The 12,942-nt window shown below is 37.6% G+C and overlaps 1 protein-coding gene across 2 annotated transcripts in view; it reads left to right on the top strand.

Annotated features, from left to right (window-relative positions):
- FHIP1A (FHF complex subunit HOOK interacting protein 1A) overlaps window positions 1-12,942 on the top strand; it is a 198,158-nt gene that overhangs the window by 126,752 nt on the left and 58,464 nt on the right. For both annotated transcript variants that reach the window (XM_081076751.1, XM_081076752.1), the window contains exons 5-6: window positions 7,114-7,272; window positions 9,061-9,147. In XM_081076751.1, coding sequence (XP_080932877.1) covers window positions 7,114-7,272; window positions 9,061-9,147 — 246 coding nt within the window. The remainder of the gene's footprint in view (window positions 1-7,113; window positions 7,273-9,060; window positions 9,148-12,942) is intronic.

Below are 12,942 nucleotides of genomic sequence, written 5' to 3' on the forward strand. Positions count from 1 at the left end.
CTCCCAGAAGACACCCAAAGCCAACAGACATATGAAAGTATGCTCACCTTCCCTGGCATCAGAAATGCGAATCAGCCCACAAGGAGTACCAGATAATGCTTATCAGAGTGGCTAACCATTAAACATCTGACAATACCAAGAGTTGTCAAGGGTGTGGAGAAACAGGAACTCTTGAGAATATAAATTGGTACAGTAATGCAGGAAGGCAATGTGGTAATATTTAATAAAATAGAATATTCGCATACCACGTGATCCTGCATGTTTACTTCTAGGTACCTGCCCTGGGGAAATCTGGCACATATTTGCAAGGATACATGCACAAAGATATTCAATAGATTAGTGATTTGAGGAAGAGAAAAACAGAACTATATTAAGGGAAAGATAAACTGATTTGTTCTATATCAGTAGAACACTACTCAGCACTGGCAATGAATGAATCATATATATTAGCATGTGACTATACTCGTATCTATCTATATGTGTGAATGCCTGTAAGTCTAAAAACACGTTAAGTTAAAAAACTAAATAGCGAAAGGTTGCATATAGTATGTTAGTATTTACATAAAATTTACGTAAAGTTTTAAGACACAAAATCCTAGTGTGTGCTGTTTTTTGGATACATCTAAATACAGTAAAAATACAAAACAAGTATAGGAATAATATGGACTAAGTTCAAGACTATCGTTATTTTTGGGGGTGAAGGAAGGAGAAGCGATGGTAATGGAATTGGTATAGGGTTTAGCTCTATTTATTATGTTTTATTTTTTGAAAAAATAAAGAGTGCCCTGAAGAAATTATGGCCAAATATTAAAATCTGTTAAATCTTGGGCATGGTTTCTATTCTGTTACGTTTTATGTGTTTGGAATATCTCAGACTTAAACATTTAAATTTATTAGGACTTGAATGGAGCATGTTTTTAATGTTTAGATTTCCACTTAGTATATTATAAGCAGATTTCACTGAGTAATTGTTGCTTTTATAAAAACATGTTTTAAAGCACTGTACGATTTGTTAAAATTGGAGGAAAAACCACCATCACTAGCTGACCTTATTTGCTAGAATGGGACATAGAGTTTCATTGTGTTAAGTTGCCCCCTCGGAATAGATCCCATAATCTCATTTGTACTCAGTTTCCTATAATTACATCTGACAACGTAATTTTTAAAAAAGGGGCTCTTTATGTTGAACGTAAAATCGTACTCTATTAATCATCTGGCTAAAGATCACAATTGACAAAAATCTTTCTCTAATTAGTCTCATTGTCAAAGTGTGTTAATGTCAGGCATTGGGAAGAGTAATGACTCTTTCATGAAACTGGACCACTTTTGGAAACTTTTGTTGTTGTAGTTGATAGGAAGAGTTCACTGGTTCCACTGCCTCTTATCTCAAGATGTGCCTTTCCAAGAAAAGACGGAGAATGAGGATACTGTAAGGAACATATTAGTGCCAACAAATGGTTGTGGACTATAGGTTTTTTTTAAACCAAACATTGATGATTAAGCCCTTGTCACATGTTACATATTGGCAGAAGTAGAAAACAGCATATACGTAAATTAGGAAATGCAAATTGAAATAAGCAACCTTTAGATACACAGCCCCAGGTAGAAAGTTATTTATCCCATATGTAAAATTTATGAGGCTTTTTATTTTGGCAAGGTGTATCAAATGGTTCCCAGCAGGTGTTCTGCTGCTAGCTTCAGACTAAAGCCATCTGCTAAATTTTTTTTTGTTTTTGCTAAAATTAACTGGGTACTATCAGACATTTCCGGTTAAAGATAGATCTTCCCTGGCGTGTTCAGTGCTCTGTGCATGCCATCTTTCTTCCCTCCATTGGAAACCTTGCTAAAAACCATGATGGTCATCTCTTTACTTGCATTATATTCTTTCATCCTTGTAGCAACTCAGAAGAAACTGAACTCTTGAACACTTAATAAGTGCCTGTAAATGGCAGAGTCAGGTTTAAAACCATGGTAGTCTGGTACTAAAATCATGGTTTTAACAACTACCACGTTATGGTGCTATCAGGGAAGTGTTTTGCTTTTTAAATTATTTGTTGTTATCCTTGTAGTTTTAGATGGTGATTAGTTTCTTGTAAGGAAATTTTCGAGAGAAGATAAATTAAAACTACTGGGTTAATACTTAACATGTTGGGAATGCATATAATGTTTTGTAATTACTTTTGTGTGTTCAGGATCAATAAAAAATTTAAAAAAGCAGATCAGCATTTTATTTTTTAACACACTGTTGAATGTCTATGTATTTTTAAATTTTTAAGTTAAAAATGAAATTTAGCCTTTTGGCTCTCTGAGCAGCACTATGGCAAGAATAAACGCCTCACAAATGGTGGCAAGAAGGGAGCCAAGAAAAAAGTGGCTGACCCATTTTCTAAGAAAGATTTGTATGAGGTGAAAGCACCAGCTATGTTTCCCAATATAAGAAATATTGGGAAAACACTAGTCACGAGAACTCAAAGAACCAACATCTCATCTGATGGTCTCAAGGGTCGTGTCTTTGAAGTGAGCCTAGCTGATCTGCAGAATGATGAAATTGCATTTAGAAAATTCAAGTTAATTACTGAGGATATTCTGGGCAGAAATTACCTGACTGATTTCCATGGCATGGATTTTACCTGTGACAAAATGTGTTCCATGGTCAAAAAATGGCCGACCATGACTGGAGCTCATGTTGATGTCAAGACTGCTGATGGTTACTTGCTTCGTCTGTTCTGTGTTGGTTTCACTAAAAAATGTAACAATCAGATTGAGAAGACTTGTTATGCTCAGCATCAACAGGTCCGCCAAATCTGGAAGAAGATGGTGGAAATCATGACTCGAGAGGTGCAGACAAACAACTTGAAAGCAGTGGTCAATAAATTGATTCCAGAGAGCATTGGGAAAGACCTCTATGCCAGTCTATGTATCTGCTTCATGATGTCTTTGTTAGAAAAGTCAAAATGCTGAGGAAGCCCAAGTTTGAATTGGAAAAACTCATGGAGCTTCATAGTGAAGGTAGCAGCTCTGAAAAAGCTACGGGGGATGAGACAGGTGCTAAAGTTGAACAAGCTGATGGGTATGAGCCCCCAGTCCAAGAATCTGTTTAAAAGTCAGACTCTTCACAGTGATAAATAAAACCTGTTCATGTTGTTAAAAAAATAAAATAAAATTTAAAAGTAAATCGATTGTGCCATTAAACTCTTGGAAAAATGATCTACAAACCTGTTGTTGTCTCTCGTTTTCCCTTGTTCTGTTCGCACAGCTCTGTCTTTTTGGGTAGTAATCGTCGTTCTTGCACTTATTACTTTATCATCTGTCTTCTCCATCCTACCTGGTCTGATTTGTTCTTTGCTCTTTCCCCAGCACCAGCCTCACATAGTACCTGACCCATAGTCCATGCTCTAGAAATATAAGTGGATTGGGTGAATGAATCTGAACTCTAAGCAAAGTCTTAGACTCCAGGAGGGTAAAAATATTTAGCAGTAAAGATTTGGAATCTTGTTCTTAAGACTATGCAATTCTCTTTACTCTGCAGAATATTTTCTTCCGTGTTTCTTTGCCTAAAGAGATTAGCAGAGACATTCTCGAGCTCCACTTTCAGTGGCAAGAACACGACCGGTCTCCATGTTTGGTTATCACAACTGCATTGTCTTGTACAGGCAGGCTTCTGTTTGCATCTCAGCCATGCCTTTTTCAAAATACTCTTTTAAAAAAGTGAATATTAGGTATGTGTTATTTTTAATTACTGTCACTGATGTATGTAAATTGAAGATTAATGTTGCTGTAATTATATTGATATACTAAATAGTTATTCCCAGCTTTTTAGTCAGACAAATTAAGCCTGTCTTTATGAATTCATCTTCAAAGCCTCAAAGCAGTTAAGGAACTGGGAGTATGCAGAATTAAGGCCTTTGTTCTGTGGTTAATTTAGCATGAGTTAGCCAATGTAATTGATTTTAAAAATGTGGTATCAAGGTTAGATTTCCCTTGAAGGAGAACTTTGGGTCTCTGTTCTCTCTTGGCAGAGGTTTCTAATTTATTACAGGCAATTCATTGGGGTCACATTCAAAACTGGAATTAAAGTGATTTGTTTGGGTATGTTGACAAGGAATTAAGTACTTTAAATAGGGGACATTCTCCTTTGGGACCACAGATGCCTTGATTTTGAAAAACAGAGAAATGCACTATGTTGTTTACTGTTGTATTTCCTGTAGTTACCATATTACCTGGCCTGAAAGGTGCTCAGTAATTCTTCTTTAATGAGTGAGTGAGTGAATGAGTGAATTAAGGTCACTAGGAAACAGAACAGAGAAATATCTATAATCTTAATTTCTCTGATATTGAAATGGTTCATCTTTGTCTCTCACTGCCCTTCCCATTCCTATCCCGTATTATCCCCACCCCTCCTTCCCATTGGTGTCTTCTGTTTTCCCTGTGCTAAGACCTCCTGGTTCCCATTTCGCAGACCAGGGCTGTACGTTATTTATTGTCGAGCTGGATGTGTTACTCAAGGGAAGTACTGCTAGCATCTGATACTCAGCATTCCACATTAGACAAATCATCCACACCTCCACTGTGAATTGGACTGAACAAGTCAGACCAGGTGAGATGGGGAAGACAGCCGATAAACGAATAACTGGAAGAATGACAGTTGCTCCACAAATCCAGAGGGTGCTGTGAGAGCACAACAGGGAAACAGGAGAGGCAACAATGAGTTTATAGATAATTTTTCCAAGTTCAACATACCTGGACCCACGCCTCGTTCTGACTTTCTGTTTCTGAGGCCAGAAACTATGGGTTATTTTGTCGTATCTCATCTGTGTAAACCTCCCTTGCCTTCTCCCTCTGGCCTGTACAGCTTGAGGTACCATCTACATATGGATGGTTCCAGATCTCTCTCTCTATCCCGGATCCCTCTCTAAGCATTAGCCCCACACAGCTGCCTACTGGCCTCTCCATTGGAATGTCCCTCAAGCTCTTTCTCCTGCTCTACAAAACCCTGCAGGATCTGACTCCTGCTTACCTTGTCAGACTCCGTCCACCTCTAATTCCACACCCCAATAATCCTGCACTCAGGTCCTGGAAGGTGCCATCTTTTCTTTCTCCTTTGAGCTTTTGTACATCCTCTGCTTAGAATATTCTTCCTTCCGACACTCTCTTTCTGGCTATTATTTATTCTTTAACGGCTTGGGTATCCCTTCCGAGGACATTTCCTGCCACAACCCCCCATACTCCCCAAGTCTGGGTTAAGGGCCTTTATCTATCCACAGCATAATATATTTCCTATTATGTATTCTGAGCGTTTGATACACTATGATAATTGCCTGTTCAGCTCTTATTGGACTTTGAGATCAACGAATACTTCACAGTTCTGTGCCATTCCTGTCCGCCCTTTGCACCTCTGCCCGATCAGTATCTGCTGTTTGGCTGGCATCACTTCCCAGCTGGGAGACCTCCAGTACTGGGAAACTCATTGTTTCCCCTGGACTTCTATTCCACATGATCAAATCCACAGGCACTCAGCACAAGTGTGTTCCACCAAGCTGGAGAACTTGACAGTTTGAGTTCTCATTCAGCCTCCCTTACTAAGCCTAAACGCTGTCAGTTTCATTTTAGGAACAGAGCGTTTACCGAGGGAGGAAGTAAACCCTAGGGACTTTGGATTAATACTGGATGGACAGATGTCATAGTTAGATCACCCTCACATCCACCTTACACATGAATCTCAAATTTATTTCCTCCTTCCTTTTACTACTGCTGATGCTTCAGTTTAGACCCACTTTAGCTCTGTTTGAATTATTGCCATCACTTCTAAGTGACCCATGACCACCAGTTCTTCTAGCTGTGACTTGTGAGGATCAAAGTACTGTCGAGCTCTTTGCTGCATCTACTGCGAGGATGAAGACCGTTGTCAGCAGTGAGATGGTGGACATTCCAGAAAATGTGGACATCACTCCGAAGGGAGGCACGGGCACCCTGCAGAGGGACTTCAATCACATCCATGTAGAACTCCTCGGAAAGAAAAAGAAGAGGCTCCGGGTTGGCAAATGGCGGGGAGATAGAAAGGAACTGGCTCCTGTTTGCGCTGTCTGTAGTCACATACAGAACACGGTCAAGGGTGTGGCACCCTGGGCTTCCGTTACAAGATGAGGTCTGTGTGTGCTCACTTCCCGTCACCGTTGTTAGCAGGAGAATGGTTCTCTTGTTGAAATCCGAAATTTCTTGGGTGAAAAATACATCCACAGGGTTCAGATGAGGTAGGTGTTCAGTATCTCAAGCCTAGAAAGATGAGTTAATTCTTAAAGGAAATGATACTGAACTTGTATCAAATTCAGCTGCTTTGATTCAACAAGCCACCACAGTTAAAAAAACAAGGATATCAGAACATTTCTGAATGGTATCTATGTTTCTGAAAAAGGAACAGTTCACAGACTGATGAATAAGATCTACGTTATCCAACGATAGAAACACAAAGATGTCAAATGATTCCTCAGACTTGTTTGTGATGTTTTAAAGATGCAATAAACGTCATGTATTGATTTGGGGGGGAAAGAAGCTTTCTAAACTGTGCACATGTGTGTCAGTCATGACCTTTAATGTGTCTGCAAGAATCTTTCTCCTAAAGCTACTGATGGTTCTTTCCTGTGAGATCTGCCCTGGACCGCCTTGGTCTAGGACTTCCTCCCATCAACTGGGGTGTGTGCCTTCTCTGTACTTGCACTCAGCGTATTGACTGTAATGCATTGGTTATGAGTGTGCCCCTCTCCTGAACACCTTGGGGGCAGGAATCAGGTCTTCTTTATCTTTGCACGTTTCTCCCTCACTCCGCCGACGCAAGCCCAGCATATGCCAGCTACATAAGAGAAAAGCAACCCATACCAACGTGCATGTGTTAGCCAGGTACCCGGGGTGCTGCTGCTGCCTCTGCTGGAGTTGTCCTTCTCCACCATCTCCACCTGTTGAATCCTTCCCAGCTAGCAGACATCCTCTAATAATTTTAATACCTAGCTACTTCAAGTGCAGCCTTTGGACCAGCGGCATTGGACTCAACTGGGAGCTGTTAGCTGCAGGTTAAGAACTTTGGAAAGGAGTTTATTACATTTTTATTTTTGAACTCAGGTACTCGCAACCGGGCTCAGTGGTCTCTACTCTTCCCTGCCTACAAAGCTGGAAGAGAAAGGCGAGGAGTGGCACTGCCTTCTGAAGGACGACTGGCTACTTCTCCCCACTCTAGTGCAGTTCATGAACTCCCTGGAGTTCTGCAACGCCGTCATCCAGGTACTGGAACACAACAGAGGGACCCATCATATGGTCCATGCAGAGTACAAGCATGTAAAGGATAGTTGATACACGTTCCCTTTTTTATTTCTATAAATGTTTATGGAATATTGGTGCTCAACTTGAAGCATACTGAATGTCCTTGAATGAGGAAAAATGTTAGTTTCTGGGTTTCTGGGAAGTTTTGAGAAAAAAAAAGTAGATTTTTTTTTTATCTTCTTTATAAAAAATGTTAATTCTGTCTTGATTATCCACTTAACCATCAAAAATAAGTTCAATGTCTGACTCATTAAATAGATATTTTTAGGCTTCTAAGTACTCCAAATTACACCACTTTTATTTCAAGGTCTTTTGGGGAGTCTACAAAGGAAAACACTTTATTTTGCTTAATGGTGCATACTACATAAAGAATATTGTTATCCCAATTGAATTTAGAAGAAGTTAAGCATCTTCTTAGCAACACAAATTAAATTTGCTTTGAAATTGGCCTGCTTCGGGGAAAAAAAACAGCCAATGAACTCTAGTATATTTGGCATCTTGATTAGATTTTTACTTTCAGATTTCTTGTTACTGTTTTCAATAAAAATCAGATTTTATATACATTTAAGAATGTAGTAAGTTTTCATCAAAAAAAGTTTTATTTCCATACTGCATAAACATCACCTCAATATTGGATTTATTAAGAAATCAAATTTTCTTTATGATGATTGTAAGGTGAAAAATGTTAGTTATAATCTGTTTATCTACCAAATAAAGAAATAGCTTCTGGAAGAAAATCCAAGTAAATTACTTTGGTTCCCATCTCATTTTTATTGCTAAGTCAAAGGAAGTTTTATTTATATATAAGATAAGTGGATTACATCTTAAGTTATTTTTTTCCTTTAATATTACAGTCTATCAACATTTTCTTGCTGAAATGTGTGGAAATAAAAGAGATGGAACTATTAGTTTCTCCCCAAATGTACACACAGAAAGATTATTAGTAATTTAAAGATCTAGCTTCACTTCCCTAGAAATTGCTTTTTATTTTATTGGTTTACTTTATTATTTCTTTAAAGAAAGAAGTAAAGCTAACTAGCATGTTAGGAACAGAGAAATGACATATTTTATACTATATTTTGAAATTGAGGCCATATGTTTTTTTTAAGATTTTTTTTGTTTGGGGGTACTATTGAAAATATTACTTATAAAAGATATTACTAAGGATTATCCATGTTAAACATATTTTGCAAATCAAATACAGGCAGTGTTGTACCTCTGATAATGTTTTCTGCTTTTGAAAGGATCTATTTTTTATAAAAAGATTTTCTAAATGCCTTCATCCCAATAAAATAAGTAGCAGAAAATGCACCTTCAAAATGAGAAAATTCTTCTGCTAGCAAAACAAATGTATTTAATTGTCCATTTTGACCATTAATTCTTTTTTTTTTAATTAGTCATAAGACGTGATGAGATATAGATGGAATTAATGGGGCAAAAATTATACTTTCCAGTTAATTTTAAGTTGAGTTCTTATACATATTCAGTATATTTACTGTCTATTTATAAGTAGAAACTTAAAATTACCATTTCTTTAAAATTTGAAAGTCCAAGCTGTTTATACTGGAATAAACCATCTGAAAAAATTATACAGTGATTTCCAGTCTGAATTATTCTTTAACCATAGACTAAATGGCCAAAATTTGGATTTCCTTTTTGAATTCGGGATATACACAGAAATGTTTGATTTTAAGAAGACCTAAAGGTTGAATTCTTTGTCTTTTTCATGACGACTTGTTTCTCTCTTAGGTGGCTCACCCCTTGATTCGTAATCAGCTTGTAAATTATATTTACAATGGGTTCTTGGTACCAGTCTTGGCTCCTGCTCTCCATAAGGTCAGTGATTGGCTGGTGAAATCTTTTATCTGTACTACAAACAGATGGAAACTGAGGAAGGTGAACATCAGTAATTGACTTGATGGTGACTGTAGCCTTATTTTTCTTCTCAATCCATCCTTATTCCTTGGTCTTAATAATGGCGACAGCTGAAGTATGATGGAATCCATTCGATGTCATAGAATATGGCATTTTGAATGTCAGGTAAGATAGTCTAAAGCAGGACTGGCAAATAGACTGACTCTTGTGCCTGCTGCAGTTTTTGGGTAGTTGGTATTGGAACTCTCTGTTATGCTGTCCCCTAAGGCCAGGTCTGTCACAGAGGGTGGAAGGTTTACAGTGGACGTGAAGCAGGGCATGGGTAGCACAAGTCCCATGGATTTGCCATTTCTGAGAACGTAATTTTTTATAAGCATTTTGTGACAGCAAAAAATTAAAGTGAAGCCACGTTAAGGTCCCATCAAAGGTTGGCTGTCCCATTAGCACCACTCTGAATTCCTTACATCTCGCATATTTTGTGTAATAAGTCAACTGATAGCTTTTCCATCATGAGCTGTCAGGAGACACCCATGGACTTAGAATTCTAATTTGAAGGAGTTCTTTTCTTCACTAAGAGACATTTGGAGTATGTAGTTCAGAGGATCTTTGTCAAGTTATTGGAATCACTGGCCCTGGTAGGAGAGAAGCAAGAGACGACTTATCACATGTTTTTTTAGGGAATGCCTACCTTTCTACATCTGGACATTCCATTTCCATGGGCTCTCATTTTATAGAATCTAAGATTACCTGATTATGGCAACTTTGAAACCTGGCTGTACATGCTGATGGGAGTTCTAGTTTAGAGCAGCCCGTCTTGATGAAAGATGTTCATCTCTTAACATTTAGTGCCTTTTGAGCATAGTGGAAATATTTTTGAAAACAAACAGGGTACTTAGTTTGATTAGGATTTTTTTGTTACTTCTAGGTTCAAGAGGTAATTTTGGACGTGGATTGACATCAAGGTGTTGAGATTTCTAGGTTATTTGAGTGGTTTATGGCCACAAAGGAACCAAGTGTTTGAAATTAACAATGTCTTATAAAATATGGAACATATCTTTGGAAAATGTAAACCTTGTATTTGTTTGCAGGTTGTCCTTCTGTTAGTATTTTGCTGTTCTAGAGGTGGGGTGGATGTCTTGTCTTGAAAGTGTCTAATCCTCTGCATGGAGGAATTTTCCTCAGTAGAGGAAAACAACAGTGCTAGTGAAATTCATTGGCAGTAATTATCCATATACTCTCTCACATATTTAGACTTTCTTCCACATTTATTCCCATCCTTTTCCTCATTCACTGGTTGATATAAAACAATTTCCCAAGTCATTATTTTAATAGCTATAATTATAAAAATATTATTTATTCAGGATGCTATATGTTATTATAATTAGCATAACTTAATGTTACAAATATTAGTGACAACTCTTTATCCATAATTGAGGATGAGATCCACCTAAGAGAACTGCTATCGTGTTTCCCTGAAAATAAGACCTAGCCGGACCATCAGCTCTAATGCATCTTTTGGAGCAAAAATTAATGTAAGACTCGGTCTTATTTTAATATAAGACCAGGTATGATATAATATAATAATAATACAATATAATATAATATAATATAATACCCGGTCTTATATAATATAAGACCGGGTCTTACATGAATTTTTGCTCCAAAAGATGCATTAGAGCGGATGGTCTGGCTAGGTCTTATTTTCGGGGAAACAGGATATGAGGATGTGACCAGTTACTCTGTACTTCTTTCATAGCACTCACCACAAGTGGAATTAAATCATTAAATGTGCATGAACTTGCTTGCTGTCTGTCTCCACAATGGTTTTCCTGCTTCTTAGGCGTAGGGCTCACACCTATTTTGTTCACTGAGGTATCTCCAGTGCCACGTACCTTAGACTTAGAGGCTGAGTAAACAGCGCACAAATGGAATGATGTTTATTAAAGTGTTAGGTAGTGTTTGCACACAGTGATTCATAGAGAATAATAATAGCATTTTACATATATAACTAATATGTTCTGAATTATGCCCATAATTATAATATTAGATGTTTTGAATCATGAAGTTATTTTAATACATGGTTGCTGTGAAAAAAGTAGTCAATACTGAATGTATAAATGCAAAGTGAATATTACCATATTAGACTTGAACTTCTAATTCCTAATTAAGATTCCTTAATTTTTATCCATTGTGGACCATTTCTCTCAGGGCTGTTGAGTAACTAGAGAGAATATTTTTCCCTTCGTTTCTTTTCCTTCCCACCCTTCCTCTTTTTTTTGCTTGTGTCTTTATCATTTAGAATTCAAGGCTTAGGAAGGAAGCAAGGGCGAGGGGGGGAGGTGAACAGCCTCTTCTCTGGCTCTTGGCTCCCTAAGTGGTTGATAAAGAAAAGAGCCTTTCATGAATGACAAGACATGGATGCAGAGGCAGATGAGGCAAGAAGTCCAGAACTGGGTGTTTCTTGAGAGGTTCCCAGTGGGAACAATCACCTCCTATCGCCTGTGTCCTCTCCTTGGATGTGGGAAGGGATACCTGGGACTTTCAAGTCTATTGTAGAGGCTCCTGTTCATATTCATATTCTGGGGACTTTGCATCAACAGAAGAGCCTTATTTAATATCCTAAATAAATTTCCATCCTTTGTGTACTATCTCAGCCCCCAGTTTATGCAAAACATTCTAGTTACCTGCCATTGATGTAGGCAGTTTGCAGAGATGCACTAGGTCTCTGTCTCATAAATGATACAAATAAATTCATACTTAAAAAAAGTTTCTCACATCACACACAGTTAATACTCATAAACAATATTTCCACAGCATTTCTTAACTGGAGATAAAGTCATTACAAAGGGTTGTGGTTAGTAAAAGGTGAGGAGTAGGGGAGGGTGCTTGACAAGTGAAGATTGTCTCCACTTTTCCTTTCTTCAATCCATATATGTGTAATAAAATGCTGTCTTTGCAAGTTGTTTTGCTGTGTACTTTCTTCATCCAGGGCCTGGGGATGTCCATTTATTTTTCTGGATTAGTACAAAGGCATATCTGTTTTTTGTTTGTTTGTTTGTTTGTTTGTTTTTAAATACGGCTGCATAGTTTTCTGTATTGCAGGTATATGGGTCCACAATTTCTAATCCACAGCTCAAAAATTCAAAAAGCTCTGAAAATGGATTTTTTTAATCTGATTTTTTTTTTTTTTAAATAATTCCTATGGTGGCACAACCCAACCTTTGTTGACCTCAAACCTATACCTGAACTGTCTTGGGGCTCTTTTTCATCTCACTTGTGTTAATATTTGTATGTTTTGTGGAAGAAATGTTAATGTATTTGAGTATAGAGTTCTGCTCCAGACCTGCTGGGTTATGTCAAATATGGCAGATGTAATATTACTTTTCTGAAATGTGAAGTTTTGAATTCCAAAATACGTGGTCTCCAGGGTTTTGTATAAGAGATCGGAAGCTTATTTTGGACACTTACGAATGGATACATTTTTGGAGATTGTTCAAATCACATTGTAAAAGTCATAGTAAAGAAAATGATATTATGTTAATATAGATCATTTAGGAATTCTAGCCATAGATATGGACATCACGTTATACAAAAAATGGTTATTTTTAACTTCAGATGAATGGGAAAGCCCTTATCCAGCAGGAGCTAATTCGGTTGTCTTGTTTAATTTAGCAGAGCTATATTTTCAAGGCTGAATATTCATTGGTATGGTGTATTAGTCTGTCTTCCCAGTGGAGTGGATGCCAAGATAGGATT

Source organism: Rhinolophus hipposideros (assembly GCF_964194185.1).
Source record: "Rhinolophus hipposideros genome assembly, chromosome: 16".
Lineage (NCBI taxonomy): Eukaryota > Metazoa > Chordata > Mammalia > Chiroptera > Rhinolophidae > Rhinolophus > Rhinolophus hipposideros.